The following is a 19,296-nucleotide window of genomic DNA, read 5'->3' on the forward strand; positions in this document are numbered from 1 at the left end:
TACCACGGATCTGGATCAAATTCCTAACTAATTTCTTGTTGTTGAACAGTGGAACCAAGCTTAATTTGGAGCTTCTTTTCTGTTTTATTTTATATTGAAAAACAATATAGTTAATGTCTATGAATGACATTTATACAATTGCTAGTGCTAGGAATCCGCACATTAAAAAACCTCAACCATCTACGATGTTTTTTCAGTGAATTCTTCAGCAATACAGGGTGAGAGCTTAAAAACAGCACCTCTCACTTTGACAACCTGATTGAAGATCTCCTTTAAATGGCAGATATATTTATGATGTTTGCTGAACCGTTTACATCATAGTGAACAATAAATAGTTTTTGTAGAATAGCTTTAAGAATTTCTTAAAGTGGCAACACTGTTATTTATGGGCCTAGACTGTTTCATCATTGCCTCCCTTGTAACACGCATATTACTACCCACAGAAAAGTGAACCAGATGGCAGAAGAATAAGTCACAGCAATCAATTATTGTTTGTGTCTTTGAACTGGTGACAGTTGTAGACAAGTCTCTACAAACTGTGAGGTTGTAACTTCTCTGCCAAACACGCTGCTACGCTGGTGAATTACCCATGCTGAGCTGTCTGACTTCCCTTCTTTGACCATGATAAGATATATAGCTGCAATTACAAAGTTGAAAAAATGGAATTCCAGTGGTGAAGTTTAGCACCAGTTTGGGAAAAATGACTTAAAAAGCTGAGGTTGATTGCATGAGGGTGGGTATGTGTGTATGAGAGAGGAGAGGTCACTTTTCCAGAACAAAAAATGTATATCAATGATTGAATTTGAAATTATCTCATAACAAATCAATACAATGTCACTAGGTCGAAGTAAAGATCAGGTTATCTTATCTTCTGTGTGCTAATCGGCATATGTATAGCTAAATGTACAGCCAGTAATTTTTGTAAATTATTGTACTGGCAGACAGTATTCATATGAATATGAGATGAAGGCTTTGAAAATAGTGCACATAAAAATAGACCTCAAGAGAGTAGCCCTATCTGGAGATGGTCTGGGTTAAGCCCTCTGCTGCTCTATTCTTTCACCTCTCCCTCCTTACTTTAGTAACGCTCTGCCTCTAGAACGTGAGAATTGTGTTAAGTTCACCAGGGCAGGCATACCCCAGGGCATGAGAGAGAATTCACCAGTGTATGTAGATTCAGAGGGCAAGACATGGGGCTTACCAAGTGCAGGTGCCAGGGCGGCCATGTTGGGATCCAGATGAAAGCTCCCCATCAGGAACTGGGCCTCGGCTCCAGCTGGATCTATCTTGAGGCCTGGTGGAAGGCTCATGTTTTGGGTAAGGTAATATTGGTAAAGCTCAGCCTCAGAGGGGGAAGGCATGGCTCCCAAGCCAAGCCGGCCATGCTGCATCTGAGTCACATTCTGCTGGAGTAGCATCATGTTGTGCATGTGCTTCTCGCTTGTCATGTGGATACGCAGGTTCCGGGCCACATTGGTCTCGTAGTCGCATACCTCACACCGCCAAGTAGGTTTGCTCTTAGGCTTGGTTGGGGAGGGGGCCCCACACGGTCCTGCCATATGGGTGGAGGACTGTGTAGGATGGAGGTGGGGAGGGTGATGGCTACTGGCCTGGGTCACTGACGGGACAGCCACTACTCCCCCTGGGGTATGTCCAAATACCTGCTCCTGTGAAGAGCCAATGGTGCCTCCATTTTGCAGAGTCTGCATGTTGTTCAGGTGCTTGTCTGACTGCATGTGGATGCTTAGGTTTCCCTTTGTGGTGGTCGAGTAGTTACACACCTAGAATGAAAAACACATTTTCTTTTGAGCCGCATTAAAGTAATAGATTTGCTACTTTAAATCTTTAATAAGTGTAATTGGCCTCACAACACAAAAAAATAAATATATTGCTGCATACCTCACAACGAAAGGGCTTGTATCCACAAGTATAGCTTTCTCCACGAGCCAGACGAGGATGGCTCTGACCACTGGTACAGTATGAACAGGAGCCTCCAGAGTCTGGGTGCTTCTCTTTCATGTGGGCCTCCAACGTCTGCTGGTACTTATAATGCCAGTTGCATTTCGGACACTTGAGTGTCTTGCATGAGTTGCGTGAATGCATCATGGTCATGTGACCACCCAGGGAACGTGAAGAACCCAGAACGGTGTCACATTTAGGGCATTCTACCCCACTTCCTCCACTGCCACCAGGCCCATGGTTCTGTGAACAATCGCCCATCCCTGTCAAATCACAGGAACCCCCTGGGAAGAGGTGGGAGTGGCCATGAGATGAAGGGTGGAGGTGATGATGATGGTGGTGCATGTGGTGATGGTGCAGAAGGGCTCCATTTTCCTCCTCTCCCTCTGCTGGGAAATCATTTGGTTCTGGAGCTGTGGCACTATCTTGATTGGCACTTTCATCAGCAGCAGCATTGGAGGACAGAGGTGAAGAGGAAGAGCCAGCGGTGTCATCCTCGCTCCTTCTGACGGCAGCTGCCGCCATTGCCGTGGGAACCGGGGGCCCCTGGCAGTTAAAGCTCAGAGGGAGCTCGGAGGTCCTTCCAACATCGTCTCCAGCTGAACCCTCTTTCTTGATAGAGGAGAAAGTGGAAACAGGGTCTTTGCTATTGAGGGTGGAACTGACCACAGAGGTGCAGGCAGAAGGCTGGAGAGCGCTACTAGGCATTAATAAAGGAGATTTGGTAATGCTTTGGTTTGAGACAGCTGGTTCCTCCGCTTCACCCCCGCCGCTGCTACTGTTACCACCACAGGCCACTGCAGAGCTTCTTGCTTCCACCTCATCTTCCTCCTCCCCTAATAACAGTTCCTCTTCTTCTGAGACCCCCATCTGGCCTGATAGTTGGTCTATATTTTTATGTTCCTCGTTGACACCAACCTCTCCCTTGCATGCCAACTCTTTCCCAACAGGCTCCTCTGTTCTCCCTCCCTGTTTGGGCAGGGTACTGGAGTCTTTGGCAGAGCCTGGGCATGAGGTCATAGTGGATGCTTTGGGAATGCTCATCCCCCCGATAGGGAGGACTGAGTTTAGTGGGGCCTGTTGCTGCTTCTGTTGGTGGAGGCCAGAGTCAGCGTCTTTGTTGAGGAGACTTTCGCTGCCCTTGCTGCTGCTTCCAGGCTCCAGATGGACACCACTAAAGGTACCATAGAAACTCTGACCAGAGTTAATTGGTAGCATGGTAGGTGGCAGGGGAGTGCTCTTATTTTTTGGTTCCAGGAAACTGATGAGTGGTTCTTTGTCCTTCCCAATGCCCTGGATGATGGCAGAGGCCTGCTTGTCCCCTAGCAACTGCCGCTCGTCCTCACACAGTGTCATGCGGTGATCATGGACAGCATGAGTTGCAAAGGAACGCACATAGCCAAAGGACAGCTTGCAGATAAAACACATGAGAATTGGCTTACCCTTGCCATATAGAGCTAGCCCATCAAATTTGGAGAAATCCACATTGTTGGGAACATCTTTGGATACACAGGACTTCTTGGCAGACCCATCGCTGTTCAGGTAATCCTTGTTGCTTTTGTGCCGCACATCGAAGACACGGAAACTGTGCAGGAAAGGGCTGAGGCCTGCCATGGTTGAGGTATTGGGGAACCCTTGGTCTGAATTGCCAAACCACTTCCTGAAGGACGAGGCTATGTGGAACGTGTTGATGATATGCGGGTACACCGAAGATGAAGTCCCAGAAGGTTCCCCCGGTTTTCCCCCACTGGTGAGAGAGTTTGTGGGAAGCAGGCCGGGTACCGTACCCCCACCACTTTGGATCAACTGACTGAGGCTTTCTACGATGTAGGCCGAGCCATCAGGCTGGTAGACTATCTCTCCGGCCAGGTTCTCCACATCGCTACTCTCCTCTTCCTCTTCCTCTTCTCCTTCTTCACTTCCACTCTCAGCTGCTCCCTGAAGGTGTGCGGGCGGATGTCGCAAAATAGAGGGCATGCCCCCTCCCACTGAAGCCATTGGCACCCCAGGGAAAGGTTGAAGACTTGGGAAACAGCTGTCAATCTCCATTTCATCTAAGTCCTCAGATTCTTCGTCTTCGCCACAGCTTACTCCCTCTTGCTCTTCTTCCTGAAGACCTTCTCTTCTAGGATGCAGCTGGCCTGTGGCAGAGATTTCGCGGTGGCCCTGGGCTGATGTTTGTTTTGGTTGATGCTGCTGGGACTGCAGTTCTCTTACCACGTCATGAGGTCCTCTAGGGTTTGGGGTTTTAGAAGGGTAGGGAGCAGAGAGAGCCAGGGGGTCCAAGGACGGTGCCTGGTTGGTGCACGGGACCTGTGAGCTAGAGTGATCGTTCCAGGGCTGTGTTGGTTGCTGCTGCTGGGAGGAGCCGGGCCCATCGTCTGTCCCAGAAACCACAAGAGACTCACAGCTGTCCATGCTGATGCCTACATGAGGCGGTCATCGCATCCAGGCCTGCAGAAACACAAATTGGGTGAGTTAACACTGTTGTATGTGGCGGGTATTAAATGTAACCATAGACACACATGCATAAGCACAACTTGTCAATTACCATGTAAATGTCGAAAACATAAATAGCTAAAGAACTATAGTTATTCAGAAAAGATCTGCTAAAAAAATATGCAAGACAATGTGAGCAGGAACCAGATAATAATATAATCAAATACAATGTATTGCATTGAGTGAGGGACAACAGTCTGGAATATAATTGGAAAGATGGCACCATGCTCATTACGCTGGATTAGGTACTTTAACACAATACCTGAGAACAGAACAAAGCTCCATGATTCATCTTCCTGCCATATCAGGAAGGTACCATCTTTTATCTTCAGCTTCCAAACAACACCCCCAATCTTATATTCTGCAAGTCCTACATCCGTTTTTAATTAACTTGCAGTCAGAAAAAAGGAGAAACGGGCCAACTTAATGGATCAAATAGATTCATTTTGAGATAATTAGACACCAAGAAGCCACCCATCAGGCAATCCAGCATTTACATAACTAGAAAAAGAAAAAGAAATGCATCTAAAATAAGTATCACCGCTATCATGCCATTTTCCAGTTTAGTCAGTGCATAACAGACAAATATAATATTATTTCACTACAGTTATAGATGGGTATAAACTTCAAAAAGGCTAACTTACTTTCTATGAACCAAAAATACATGTGTTTTGATCTAGCATCCAATAACCTCTACGCTGAGCCTGGTTTCAAACACTACAGCCATCCAATGCCTCTAAAATAATAATCGTGAGCTGTGCTTTCGGGAGCTGGCCATGCCTAGAGCATCGAAGAGGCCCAACACAGGCTGCAATTTAGAGCGCAGAAGAGATAAAATGATAGCACAGGATACTGCTGAGCTAATAATTTTATTAAAGGGATGCAGCCAACATTGATTAAAGGGGGCAATCGGGCTGAAACCAATAACTCTAGGCTGCCCTTTAACCCAGCGGCACTGAATATTACATGAGCAAAGTTTCCCGGCACCAAGCTCACTGCAATGTCCCTGTTGATTAGCACATTCACTGCTTGCACTTGATTTATTTACTTATTTACTTAGAGATGCAAATTTCAGCGGTGATCAGAATGGATTCTACCCCCACACCCTAACATATTAACCACTAAGGGAGTGGAGAGATTGATAATGTTTGCCTGCCTTTTCATGAATGTCTGATGAAGCTAGCCTCCCACACAACATACCTGGCACCTCCCAATTTTATATGTTTGTTTATATTTAAACAAAATAAATGGACTTTCATTTTAAAAGATGCGTTTTTGTATTTGAACAATAGCTGGCCAGAAGTGCACATTACCGGCTAAATAACAATAAAGGGGCAGTAATACGCAGTAAAATTATAAATTGGTTCAATGCATTATATCACTACAAAAATGATGCATTTGTTTTTGTCATAAATACCCAGAGACATTTTCAGCCAGTATTGTCCAGCTGATTGTTTTTGTTTACACACCACAGAAGCGAAGCCTGATGACCCTTGACTTGCTTTGCATACAAAATGAAAGATATTAGACTGGCTGGCTTATTAACAAGATTGGTTTATACAGCCAGACATGATTTAGGGACAGCTGCCATGTTGAGTGAGGGAACACTGGCCCTACTGGTCTGTATTATCTGCTCCATCAATAAGAGAGTATGAGCGCAACAGACATCTCACGCAAATAGACTGAGGCCAGAGAGAGTAATGCAAGAAAAAAAGGAAAATTATTTCTCAAACTGTAAGCATCTGGAAGAAAAAAGAAAAAAAAATCACAAAATCAAATGGGAAAAATGACTGTCTCTTTGGAAAAAGTCTCCATGTGTCCTGTCTGAGCATGGATTCACACCTTGTTCCTGTAATCTATTCAGTCAGCCCCTCCTCCAGATTCCACTGCCTGTCTGGACCAAGCCTGGAACACTGAGCCCGTATGCACAACTACTAGTTAAGATTGTTAGTTCACAATGACCTTCAAAGTTCTCCACTCTCATATTTACATGGTCTTGAGTCTTATTAAAGTGGATATAGTGTACTTTATGTCCCCTTCCATTCCTGCTACTGCTGTAAGATACCTGAAGCAATTAGCAGCAGACAGGATAACACAATGAGTCTTGATCAGTGCTGGAGCTCTGAGCCAGCTTGATGTGTCCACTGCTTACAGAAAACAGGATTGCCCTTTAAAATCAAGATGGTGTAATTCAATAACCTGCAGTGGTTACTGATGAGCAATGGGATTGTCTGGAGTCGCCAAGTCGCAGATGGGCCAACTGATATAACACTGTTTGTCTTTCAGAGTTCTGCTTGGCTCAGTGACACCTGTTTAAAGCAGGAAAAGCTTTAATCTCTGGGAGGCACTAAACAAGCCGGGGAGACAGACAAAGAGACGCGGTCGAAGAAGAGGGGAAGTAGAGAAGGGACGGTGTCTGTGTGCCGACTGTGTTAATAACCACAAATCACAACAAAGGAGCAGCCCACTAAAGGTGACTACTGCGGAGTGGTATTATGCAAGGTTTTACATTGCAATACATTACTATAATAAAGTTGTACGTTTGTTTTGCATACTTACAACTACAAGTGCAGATTTGACAAAACAAGTGATTCTGCAGTGGCTTCTGCCCCTGTGCTATATCGTCATTCTGTTGAATGAATGTTGGCCCACTGAGTTGACAATAAGCAGGTTGTATGCAGCCAAAACAAGCTTTAGCTGACAATACAAGATAATCAGAGGGAACAAAAGGCTGGATTCCTGAGGTGTTCTGAGTGAACGCATGCCGACGCACGGGGTCATAACGGCCAAAACTCTCCTCCTGCTGCCACTTGCCTTCAAAGGCTTTATGCCAGGGTACCTTCTGCTCTTTCTTTATCTCTATCCCAATGACAAAACATAAAAAGGTCATACACCACCTCCACCAACCACCCTAACAAAGCAGATGAATACTATCAGAGAGACGACCTGGATGCCATTTGGTTGGGACGGAAAGAGAGATAAGTTATGTTATGGTCTTTTCATTAGTTAGGATTTACTGGCCAACTGAGGGAGGAATTAAAGGCTAAAGAACCATCTGATTGTAAGCATGCCTGATCACCTGCCTGGAGGCCTGGCCTTGCCTCCGCAGGACTTTGCTCTCCAGGGTTTCCTGAGGGGAATTGCTCAGACTCAACCCTAGCTGTGGACACAATGCAGCCTCGACCCTGTCTTGTATTCACATACAAGTCAGCAGTAAGCGAGTCTTTGAAATGGGAAAACTGTTTCCTAATTTACCAAGAGGACCCCTAACATCACACCAGATCTGACTTTCAATTGTCCCTCAGTGATGTTGCCTGATTTTGTCTGGTCTCTGAGCCAAGCCAGAGAGCTAGGCCAGCCACCGCAGGGTAAGGGGCGCTTATTGGAAAATCAATGGTGTGAACGCTAAGCAAGTTACAGGAAGATGTGGGAAGGAAGGGTTCTTATTGATAAAGCAGGGGAAGGCCTTTGATGTTGCACAGGGGACATGCTCATTGATGGGGGAACCATTGTAGTCCTCAGGCAGAGTGAGGCTGGTTTACCTCCTAGGTTTGTTCCAATTAATCACCAATAAAAGGTGTGCAAGCATTGCACTCTTAATCATGAGTCCATTTTAATTCAAAACACGGCTTGTTAAATTCTGGTTTTATTACTGTGCTATAATAGTGAGCAATTTACATTTCTGACGCTGCACCACAAGGTTCTTCCTTCTCGTCTCTATTGTATCTATTCTCTCCATCAACTGTGTGTAGCCCTCTAGCCTAAATCTAAAGCAAAAACCTGATACTCCAGTTAATCAAAATAAATAAATTACATCATTATGTAGTATTGCTCTCAATAAAAAATATTAACATCAATCAAATTTTACTTTATTAAAATTAGCGGCAATTACAACAATTCAAGTTGTCTATAAGTGAAAATGCCTCTTTTGGTAACTTTGTCATGGAGTTGTGGGCCAAAAAAGTTTGTCACCCACAGTTATAGACAACACTGCATTATAATTATATTAGGTACATGTAGTTCTTGTTCTATTTCATCTCAAACACTGTAAATCAGACAATTAACCATGTGCAGCATTGTTGTTTATTGTGTGTCGTAAATATTCTGTCTGTTATTCTGCTAATGCAGACGTAAGGCTGCTCCAGTATTGCTCCAACTGCAGGAGGCAAAAAGTCACCTCAGGTCGATGGCACTCAGCCTGTAAACAGGGCTTCCCGTAAAATCAATGATCTTCAGTGGGAGCTATCAGTCTGTGGAACAGAAATAGCTGTTGCTGTGTTACGTCTAAGGCAGCGAAGAACATGGCTTTGTGTTTATACGAGTGTGAGTAGAGAGGGCAGGCCACTGGCATGTCTGGGAGTTTTTCTCAGAGATAGCAGAACTCAGGCCTGCAGCTCCTGTGATTTTAAAGCCAGTGAGAACCTGAAAGCAATACATGCTAGAGACAAGACTGCAGTTCATAGATGTTATTATTTTGTCTCACAGGTGTACTGTATGCAGTGGACTAGTGTTGGAACCAATGTATCACTTACAGCTAAAATAATCCTTGCTGATTACAATATGAGGAACTAAAATACCCAGGAGGCAATGTGCTGATTGTTTCAGTATCACAGCATTCAATTTTATTAACCATTTTGCACTAGTAACACTGGCCAGAAAAAGGCTAAATTGATTTGTTTCCAGTATCAATTGCCTCTTTTCTTAATAGACTTGAAACAGAACCTTGAAAATGATTTCACCCTTTACACAACACCATCAAATCTTGATAAATCAATTCCATATCGCAAAACGGAAGAAAAGTGATTTAAGACAGAGAAGCGTCAAAATCGCAGTGCAGAACTGTACAGAACTTTTACACTGGGCAGTGTGATTAGGTGATCTGGTCGGAGCCGAGGGGCTATACACATGTTTCCTCAGTTTTGGAGGGTGTGATAGAAACAGCGCGCTGGTCTAATGAGATGTAGTTAATTAGCTGTGGGTTAATTACTGGATTCTGCAGAGTGTTGGTGAAAGACCTGGTGGAGTGGCAAAGCAAAGGGAAGCATGGAAACACAGCAGGAAGCTCCCAGTCTCCCGCCAATTAGCAACATCCATGGGGCGAAAGGGAGAAGAGCGGGTATCCTCACATTCATTACAAATATAATTTCCCATAATTTTAGTCAAAACCTCAGTACAAAGGAAGATATAAAAAGGTAACCAGACAAAATGCATTCTATTGAAGTAAGCATGCTGTTAAAGGTTGTTACTGTTTTTGTAAAGAAAGACCTATTCGCCAGAACATGCAATGAAAGTAAAAATAATAATAACCAGGTTACTGAGGAATGTCAGATTTACAGTAACGTACAGTTAAGTGAGGCTTGTGACACAGCCGAAAAATATCTTTCTTCATTTACAAACCCCACTGAACAACTGCACTGTATTATTTTCCTATAATGTCCCATGTGGTTGGTTTAGAAAGCTTTCTAATTTGTAAGAGCATTAATTATCCTTGGAATTAAGGTATTGATGTATAATCAGAGAGCGACCATTGGACACAAGCTAACATTTGCCCCCAGGCAACCCAGTGCAAAGGGCACACACACACACACACAGTATGCAATTGTACACCGTACAGAGAACTTCAATCCGTATCTTTCAAATTTTTATCAGATTATTTAGATACACTTCCCCATTTCACTCAATTTTAGACCAACAGACATGGATATTACATGATTTGTAACAGTCTGACATGGATCTTCACATCCGTTTGCATGCAGTTCCGACTTTCCCATAGTTTGGAATGCAGAAAGGCTAAAAGAGCAGTGTGTACACTGGCACTAATCAATCAGACAACAACACACTGATTGGAATCCTTGGGAAGATGCTGTGGATAAAAAACATTTTGAAATCCCATAGAAGAGATGTGTAGATGGATAGTACCTATGTATAACTATGTTTCTGTGGTGTTTGCAGTAAAGATAAAAAAAAATAGATGAAGCAATATTGAAATATAGAGCTAGAGAGAACGTGAGCAGACTAAAGGCATATGTCTAGTGAAAGATCACGGACAAGGGCAGATGTGCCGATCAAAGTCGTTGTGCCCCAGGACCTACATTTAAAGAAATTATCAAATCTACCCCTATTTACATCTTTTGTTCTCTCAAGAGGGGATGAAGTGAAATCTGCCAATTCCAGTACTTTTGGATCTTGCGTTTGCACTCACTCCATTATATATTTTCATAGAAAACTGGGAGCTTAAGAGAACCTATGACAACAAGCTATGGTCAGAATACTGCAGAGTTAAGCCAAACGTGGATTATAGAATCACTCAACTTTACGTAGGTGGGAATCCGATTTATGTCAATCAAGAAAACAGTAACATTAAAAGATTGTTGCAACACACACACAAATATATATGTGCATACACAACTTCCCGCGGCGCTGAAGTTAAGGCAAGTCAACCACAAACGCAGTTGTTAAAATGATCAATACCATTGAAATATTAAACCTTAAGAAGCCGCATTATTGATTGGGAGCCCTATGATAAAACGGTTTATTATCACAATTGTGGGGCTCTATGTAAATGTTTTGGAGAGACCATCATCTGTCCAGCAACCCCAGCAACCAATGGCTGTGGCAAAGCCCCCACCCTTCCAACACCACCACAAACACACACACACACACACACACCCCACAATTCAACCACCGCTCAGCTCGGCTCCCTCACGCTAGCCATCCAAACCCCATGGAATTGCATGGATTGGGGCGAACAGGGAGATGTCATTACCGCTGCTTCTGCTTCCATTAAGGATAGCTGACACTGATCAGCATGCCAAGCCCCCGTTGACAGAGAGACAGGAGAAGGGGAAAGAACAACATGGTAGCTCTGGGATGTGGTCTAAGAAATCTCCATCAGTCATGACAGCAGACAGGGGCATACAGTGGAGAAGGATTCAGGCTGCGCGCAGGGATCATGCCCTGACAGACGGATAGGGGACATGGATAACACGTCTATAATCCTGAGCCTTTCAGTGTAATCTGAAAAACAAATACCTCAGTAATGACCAAGACCTGCACCTGGTAAAGTACAGGGTTCACTAGCACCTGCAATAAGACAAATATCCACTGCTGAGGATTCTTAAAGGGACACACACCTTTAGCACAACGCTTTTTTTGGTTTTTAGAAAACCCTAACGTAACAATTAGTGGTGTATTTTCATAGAATACATTGTCCACTGGCCTGGAATATAAAGCTAACAGAAAACAACAACTCAATATTGTGGTTAAACTGGGACACCCTCTGAGTTGCATGGAGTGGTATGATGAGATGAGTTAGGTTGCACGGAGGCTAAGCAGTGCAATAGTGAGGCAGTGTCAGCAGTCTGAGGGTTAGACACAGTGTTTTGTTAAAACGTCTAAACCTGAGTACGGTGATAAGATCCCTTTTTCAAGAGAGCCCTGTGAAGGTCAAATGACCAGGAAACCTGAGTTATGTGGGTGAAAGCTGTCCAGGGTGAGAGCAGAGATGTGAGAGGTCATGCTGTGTTATGTGTGGGAGCCAATAGAGAGCAGAATTTAAGCAAAGAGGTACCATGTCAAACCCAAAAAAGAAGACTAGCAAGCCTGTATTGAAAAATAAAAGACCCCCAAGCTTAATGAACATCACAGACTTATTATACATGGATATCCTTGATCTCAAGTGACATACATCAGGAGTTGTGATTATCAAATTAGAAATAAACAGGGGGGAATCAGACAAGTATTTAATTGAAACATTAAAAGAACAAAATTGTTGCCCTTGTTTACATGTGATGCCTAATCTTTACACTAGCAGTTTATGAACTGAGCACTCGCCATCGTACTAGGAGAGCAGAGCTCGCCCTACAGTTTACAAGGACAGATTCCAAGGCAAACCTTGGAAGGTGAAGTGCATTCCTTCTGAGTAGAGCAGTGATGAGGAACTGTCAACAGAGGAAAAGAGAAGAAAAACAAAAAGAAAACAGCTTGTTAAGTGTATAACAAGGTGGCCTGTAAGGCAATGCTGAAAGACACCTCAGGACTTGACTGAAGTCTGCGAGGAACGTCAAACAGCATTTCTGTAGCTAAGTTGATCACTGACAGAGCCGCCCATTATTGTCTGACACGCTTGTGTGAGGAGAAATACTACAGTTCGGTAGAACATAAAGAGGTTATTTAACTAAACTAAGGAACACTAGTTCCTCATGAAGTTGCAATCAAAAGTGTTCATATGCACTTAATCTGAGTTTTGTTCTGAGCTACAGACCTCCAGGGACACAGAATTAGCCCATTCAAACAATGAAGCAGTTCCTGTTAGATAATGCCTAACTGAGTTGTCTAACTAGAAGGTGTGCGTGTGAGGCAAACAAAATAAATTACACTTGGGCAGCAAACATGCCACGAAGAAGGAGACTGATGGGGCATCTTTCAAGACAATCCACAAATATATGACCCCTAGAGCTGTTGGCCGCTCAGTCCTCAGCCACAAAACGAGGCACAGAGGTGTACAAAAGTGTCCCAGGACTTTGATATGGGGAGGCAAACGCACATGTGCGGGAAACACAATCAAAAATATTATCACTATGGGCAGGAGGAAACAGACAGAGGAAACAGACAACTGAGAGGGAGAAGCAAAAACTGGTGTGATATTTTAAGAAATCCAAAGCGGCCTGGCCCAACTGTTGTGACAGCTATGGTGCTGTGGAGCTATATTTGAGAAAGACCAGCCTGCTGGCCCTCATCTCCACACACACACACACACACACAACCGCCCTTGTTCATCTGCCTTAATGAAATGGCCACATGCCTCCTCTCATCCCAGAGCTGCTTGCACACTAGCACCTGGTAGATATAAATCAGCCCTACTGAGCTGTATTTGGGAAGTGAGGCATTAAGCATGACATGGGCTGTCAAAGTTCAGATCGCACCGACCGCAACATCGAGTTGAACCGCTGCGGAACAGACCCTAGACCAAGGAGCAGGCCTACCATCGGCCTCTTATCTTCCGCCTCCCAGCTCCGCATGACATGGCTGCCACATCTGGGCCCCAGCTGGGAAGACTGCTAAGCACAGCGTAGCACAACAGAGGCTTGGTAGGGAAGCGCTGGAGCACCCAGACTACATGGGCTCGAGGGACGAACAGCCTCAGAACAGCGCACATCTAAATGGGCGTCTATTCATCTTTGGGTATTCTGATCTGTGAGCGGCGGGAGCTTGTGGGTATTATTCCAGATTTCAGTAGTGTAGCATCTATCTATCTCCTGGCAAGAAGATGACAGCAGCTGCGTTGTAGTTTACTGTGTGAGCATACTGTATGTGACATATGGGTGTGTAGGTGTGAGTGGAATTTCAGTCACATGGGACTGAAAAGGTCTGAAGGTCGAACACGGCCAGAGAACCTACACATTCTTCAGGGGACATGTGGAGGTTTACATTGACTTGGAAGCATACATTTGTAAGCATGTAAAGCATTGTTTTTGCACCACTGAACCAATGCACTCGGAATATTAATACGTGAATATTAAGTACATATTCATACGTGGTGCATGGGATGGCAAATGCACAAAACACAAAGGCAGCAAGAAAGATCCCTTAAAAGAGAAAAGCTCTATCAAAAACAGAGTGAGAAGTGACAAAGGGAGCTAAAGGGTGAGGATAAAGAATTATCATCTGCTTGGGATTAGTTCATGGACTTTCACAGATGGGGATGGTAAGATATTATGCCCTTCTTATGTAAAAGTCACATTGGAGAGCTGAAGTGTAGCAGAGGGGTGAGTAAAAGAATAACAAAAGGTACAGGGATGAAAAAAGGAGATGGGTAAAAACGAATTTACATTGCTGGATAATTAGCTTCAAGATCAGGGCCTCATGTCATCGGCGGATACCTCTCAGGAAGAAACGCGCTGAGGAGGACCGCAGCATTACACTTGACACATTACACTCATTGATTCAGTCGGAGGAAGCATTTGTCAAGGGCATAAAAACTGCTATGTGTACTATACAGAATACAGAAAAATCCATTCATGGATTTCAGGTTATCTTTGACAACGGTGAGTAAAGTATTAGAAGACATGACTAAATGCTTGAATGAGGATCAAACACTAAACACAACCCACAGAAAGAATGATGCAGCAAAGATTTGGCCACATACTAATATTAGCAAAAACACTTCATGCACTATCAATCCACTGACGAAAAGAAAAGTACTTGCGCTTTTTATAAGAGCAAAATGAACTTCACTCATTAACCAAGTCCTAGTGGTCTTCCCGAAATGCACATTTAAAGCAAATTGAATTAATGATGTCATTGTTTTGACATTGAGAGAGCATGCCAGCAAACAAGATGAACAAGATCCAGCTATCAGAATACAGAAAGCGGGGGAGATCAGAGACAACGCACTTTGGATCTTAACCCTGGGTCCTCGGACAGCTCCATTCAATCCCAATGCATGACAAGTGAATATTCTACACTGAGCACTAGGCTCTGTGTGGGAACACAAACGCACCAGTGTGTAAGGTCATATGTATTCATGAGAGACAAAATAGCAGCCAGAAAAAGTGTCATATTGTGAATGAATTCTCTCTAAGGAGTGACGAGGTTTCCACTCAGGCTGGTATGTCAGTATACTGGGCATAGCTAAGAGTCTTGACACATGCCAACTAGATCTTGGAATGAAGGACAGGCATATATTATATACACACTATGCACTTAAAAACACACACACACACACACACACACACACACACACACACACACACACACACACACACACACACACACACACACACACACACACACACACACACACACACACAGCAACGTCACATACCACAGACTGAAATAAAGCATAAGAAAACATGACAACAATAGAAAGAACATACCCAGTCATTCATGGGGAGCATGAGCAAACTTGTTTATCTACGTTTGTGCTACTGCTCACCTCCTTGCACATACACGCGCACAAAAACAAAAAAAGGTTCACATGGAGGTGAAAATTAGAGCAAAGCCCACTGGCTCACCGTGAAAGTTCAAATTCAGTGCCACTACAAATTACAAGTTGACAGCTTAAATAATCCCCTGAATGCATTTCTTACAATGTATCTGCATGTTGGAGTTTGCTGAGGCTTCAAGACAGCTGGTCTGGATAAGATACGTATTTACACGTCAACCATTAACTCTTTCAACAAAAAAAAAAGAGGGAAAAAAAACGTCATATAATCTCCCTTGAGATACACTGACCAGCCAATGCCCAAGACCAGCAACCTCCCTCATGTTGTCAATGACAAGAGCCTCTGCCCCATCTCTAACAGATGCCCCCATGTTTGAGCTGCGGGGGGGCGGCAGTGTAAAATGAGAGGGTGACTAATTGGTTCATAACCTGTAATTGGGGAGATGTAATTCGAGTGGACTCGCAGATGCCAGGTGCACCTTCAGGAGGTGGGGCAGCGGTTTGCCCTTTAAGGGAGTGTGTGTATGTGCGTGCAAGGGGCGAGTCAGGATTAGATTGGGAGGGCGAGGGGGGGGGGGGTGACACTTCTATAGCGAGGGCCCCCAAAGAATATAGTTTAAGCGTGGCGAGTGCCTATTAGGTCTATTAAGCACAGACGAGCCATGCCCAAATGAGAAAAGGAAAAATTATACACACACATACAATATACAAGAGCTCCAGGTCCACTGGAAATTGCTTTCAATCCACTGTTGGGAGTAAGAAATCTGCAGCTCAACATTTTCTCATGGTTCACATGGTGGGTCAATGTGATCAATGTGCTCATGGCCCACCTAGCCAATACTACACCTCACCCAATCAATGTAATGGGGGCTGAGTGTTAATTGGGACAAGAGTCAGAGGAGGGTGGGTGATAGAGCGCAATGGTCTTTTTGCAGAAGCATCAGAAATGTTTAATGAGAGCTCCTTAATGTTGACAGCGTGATCGTTTTACCGCTTGGTTATGAAATGTTTTTCAACCACTAAAAAGAAGCAGATGTCGTGTCCTAGGGTGTACGGAGAGGTGTGTATTCGCAGGAACATCTGTTTGGCCTGAACATCACCTCATGATTGTCGGTAATTAGCCACAAAGCCTGCAGTTGCGTGGCAGCAGATATGCATTCCCCACTTATGTAGGTATGTAGCGAGGACTCATAAAACACACTACCTACCTCTTGTCTCCTGCAGTGAGCCCCCTACCTTCCTCGTGAGTCACAGCAGTCTGCAAGCAGGCCTCTCTTTAACATGTATCATCCCACAGTACCAAAGAATATTTTATCTTATTACAAAGGCAGCACTTCAAGCCGCATTCATTCTAAATAGGCAAGAATGATATAAGACAAAACAAGTTATGGACTTGGGCTGTATTTGAATTCAGTTTAAGTTGACTGCAGAGAGTTATGACACTTCACTTGTATGAATGTTTCGTTTTTGGACAAATTAATGGATGCTTTGGACAGGATAAATGTCTCCACTTCAAACAGAGCAAATCAACTCCTCTCCACTCAACAGCCCGCTTCACATTTACTGGGCTAGTGTTACCGAGGGTGATGAAAAATGCATCTGCATTGTAAAATGGGAAGACATTTAGATATGTTTTTAGGTAAAACGGTTGTGAGATTAAAACAATTGAGCCTTGTTTTTGGCCGAACTAACTTTTGATGCAACGTTGAGAAACTTGTGAGCAAACAGAAAAAATAAATGAAAAGAGACAGCATCCAAGGACTAATTTAATTAACTGTTTACCCACCTACCCAGTGCCTGGTTGTTGTTTTTTTCTGATAAGAAGCTGCAGCTGACAACCCAAAATTAAGTAGAGCACAGGAAAAACCTGCCTGACCGATATTCTGTCTGTCAGCTAAGCGGAAGTAGGAAGTGATGGTAGGGGAAACAGCCTCGACACGAGTAAAGGCTGTTTCCCTTGTGCGGCCTGTCGTCTCTCCCTGTTTATACACAGCCCAAGGTTAGTCAACGTGGCATCCAGCCCAGAAAAGTGCTGCGCCGCACACTCCACCGTGAGGTTCAACGCGTCATATGGGAGTCCTAGATTCCAGTCACAAATTGAAAATGACTAAACCAAATACCTGCATATTATTAGTAATACATGAAAATCGCAAACGATCATTCCCTGTCGCCATGAGCCGCTCTTATGGACCATCAGCCGGAAGTAAGGATATCGGAGAGATGTATTGATTTATCAAACCTTTTGGTGTAATTTGGTGAAGATGAATTAACATTTCCCTTGCTCTGCCTATCTCGCTGACACAATGAATACCGGAGGGTCAGAGGAAGGACTAAAGTCAGGATATAGTCGGCCAGAAGACGAGGTGGCCCCCGCGAGACCCTGGCTTGCCCCCAGCCTCTAAATTACCTCGGCTGACACCAGGGAGGGCCCACTTCAGCTCTGTACACTGAGCAGGTCAAGATTCAACGCCCCCCCCCCCCTCCCATTAAGGAGCAGGTCAAAGCCACATAACTCTTTAGGTAAGGTGAGGGTCACTGCGATGCTCTGTCCAGCCAGGGTCAACCAGATGTCTCTGGCCACTGAGGTTCATGGCAATACAATAAAGTAATCAATCTAGCCGCTAGACTGTGGTCAATAATATACTCCCAGGCTGCACAGGGTCACCACCTGTTCTTTGGCCTCTTCTTGGACTGTCCTGGCCTCCTGAAGAGCTTAGGTTTAACATTTCATTGTCCTAAAGGGAAACTGAAAAACCATGGGAGACCGAAACCAAACCCTGGGTCTAGTCAGGCACTTTGGCAATAAACCATTCCAGGCGTTCTGCACAGGTTACCAGTTGTTGTCAATGGAAAGAAACAGACAAAATGCAGTCATGTGTCAGTCAGTATCCAATTTTGTAACAAATGTGGACTTTTTTTCTCTCTTAAGGGGACACCCTCTTTTACACAGACGGGTATCTAGTGTCTTTGTGGGCAGATCGGATCTTACATCCTTTATCGGTACAGCGTAGACAAAGACACACAGCTGGGCCATGTAATCTACCCTATCATGCATGATATTGATATTGTACTTCTAATTTACTGACATTACCATCACCGTTCCTTTCCACGCTTCTTTCGGTCCTTTCCTCTTCGCCCTCTCACGTTTGCCATGAATGGAGGCAGACAGTATCCTTGGCGGAGGCCAGGATGAGGCAGCAGTTAATTCTTGGCTGCCCTCCCTCTCTGCTTAAAAGGCAGGTATAGTATTTCCAACAGCTCCAGCTGGCTGGATACAATGGAGATCTCAGTTTAGGGGCAGAGTTCCAAGCAGGTGAACTAACCTCTCCTCCTTTCCCTCATGGCCCTTATCAGTCTTTGAACAGCAGTGCCACTATCACCCCAACAACTCAGACCCCGCCGGAGTTTACCCGATCTTGGTCAAACTTTAACCGACCCAACCCTTGATTCACGCCATTTCCTAGGTGTCACTCACTGCACCCGTTCATGCAGAGAAACATGAAACAACAATGACAGGATACAAGAAAGGATAGAACAAGCCAATGAGCAGTGCAAACAATGTAGTAAAAAAATATTTATGCCTGTAAGTGTTTTTAACATGAGACAAGACCAGCTTTTTGACTCATTTTGTATCTCCTTCCAACCCCACCACCCCATGTCTCTCCTGCCGAGAGCATGGCATCTCTTTAGGCAGTATAATCAACACGCTATTTGCATACATCTGCTTTATTTTATTGATTGCTACTCATTCGTTAAGATTCAGGGTATATAATTAATGACCAACCCCCTGGTGCCACACCCCGAGGACGGCTCATTCCACTGCATACTAAGGGGATTTCAGCAGAGGGCACAAGTGGGCTCGTCACAACGGGCACCGGGCCAGTATCAGTCCC

The 19,296-nt window shown here is 44.3% G+C and overlaps 2 protein-coding genes across 2 annotated transcripts in view; one reads left to right on the top strand and one right to left on the bottom strand.

The window, feature by feature from the left end:
• The window catches only part of rpl13 (ribosomal protein L13), a 321,135-nt gene that overhangs the window by 278,312 nt on the left and 23,527 nt on the right, over positions 1 to 19,296 (top strand). The window lies entirely within an intron of this gene.
• zfhx3b (zinc finger homeobox 3b) overlaps positions 1 to 19,296 on the bottom strand; it is a 125,826-nt gene that overhangs the window by 76,773 nt on the left and 29,757 nt on the right. The window contains exons 2-4 of the mRNA XM_062561767.1: positions 1,900 to 4,413; positions 1,163 to 1,781; positions 1,028 to 1,049 (exon numbers count right to left, since the gene is read on the bottom strand). Of these exons, the coding sequence (XP_062417751.1) occupies positions 1,028 to 1,049; positions 1,163 to 1,781; positions 1,900 to 4,377 (3,119 nt within the window). The 5' untranslated portion in view covers positions 4,378 to 4,413. The remainder of the gene's footprint in view (positions 1 to 1,027; positions 1,050 to 1,162; positions 1,782 to 1,899; positions 4,414 to 19,296) is intronic.

The sequence above is a fragment of the Pungitius pungitius genome, chromosome 4 (assembly GCF_949316345.1).
Source record: "Pungitius pungitius chromosome 4, fPunPun2.1, whole genome shotgun sequence".
Taxonomy (NCBI): Eukaryota; Metazoa; Chordata; class Actinopteri; order Perciformes; family Gasterosteidae; genus Pungitius; species Pungitius pungitius.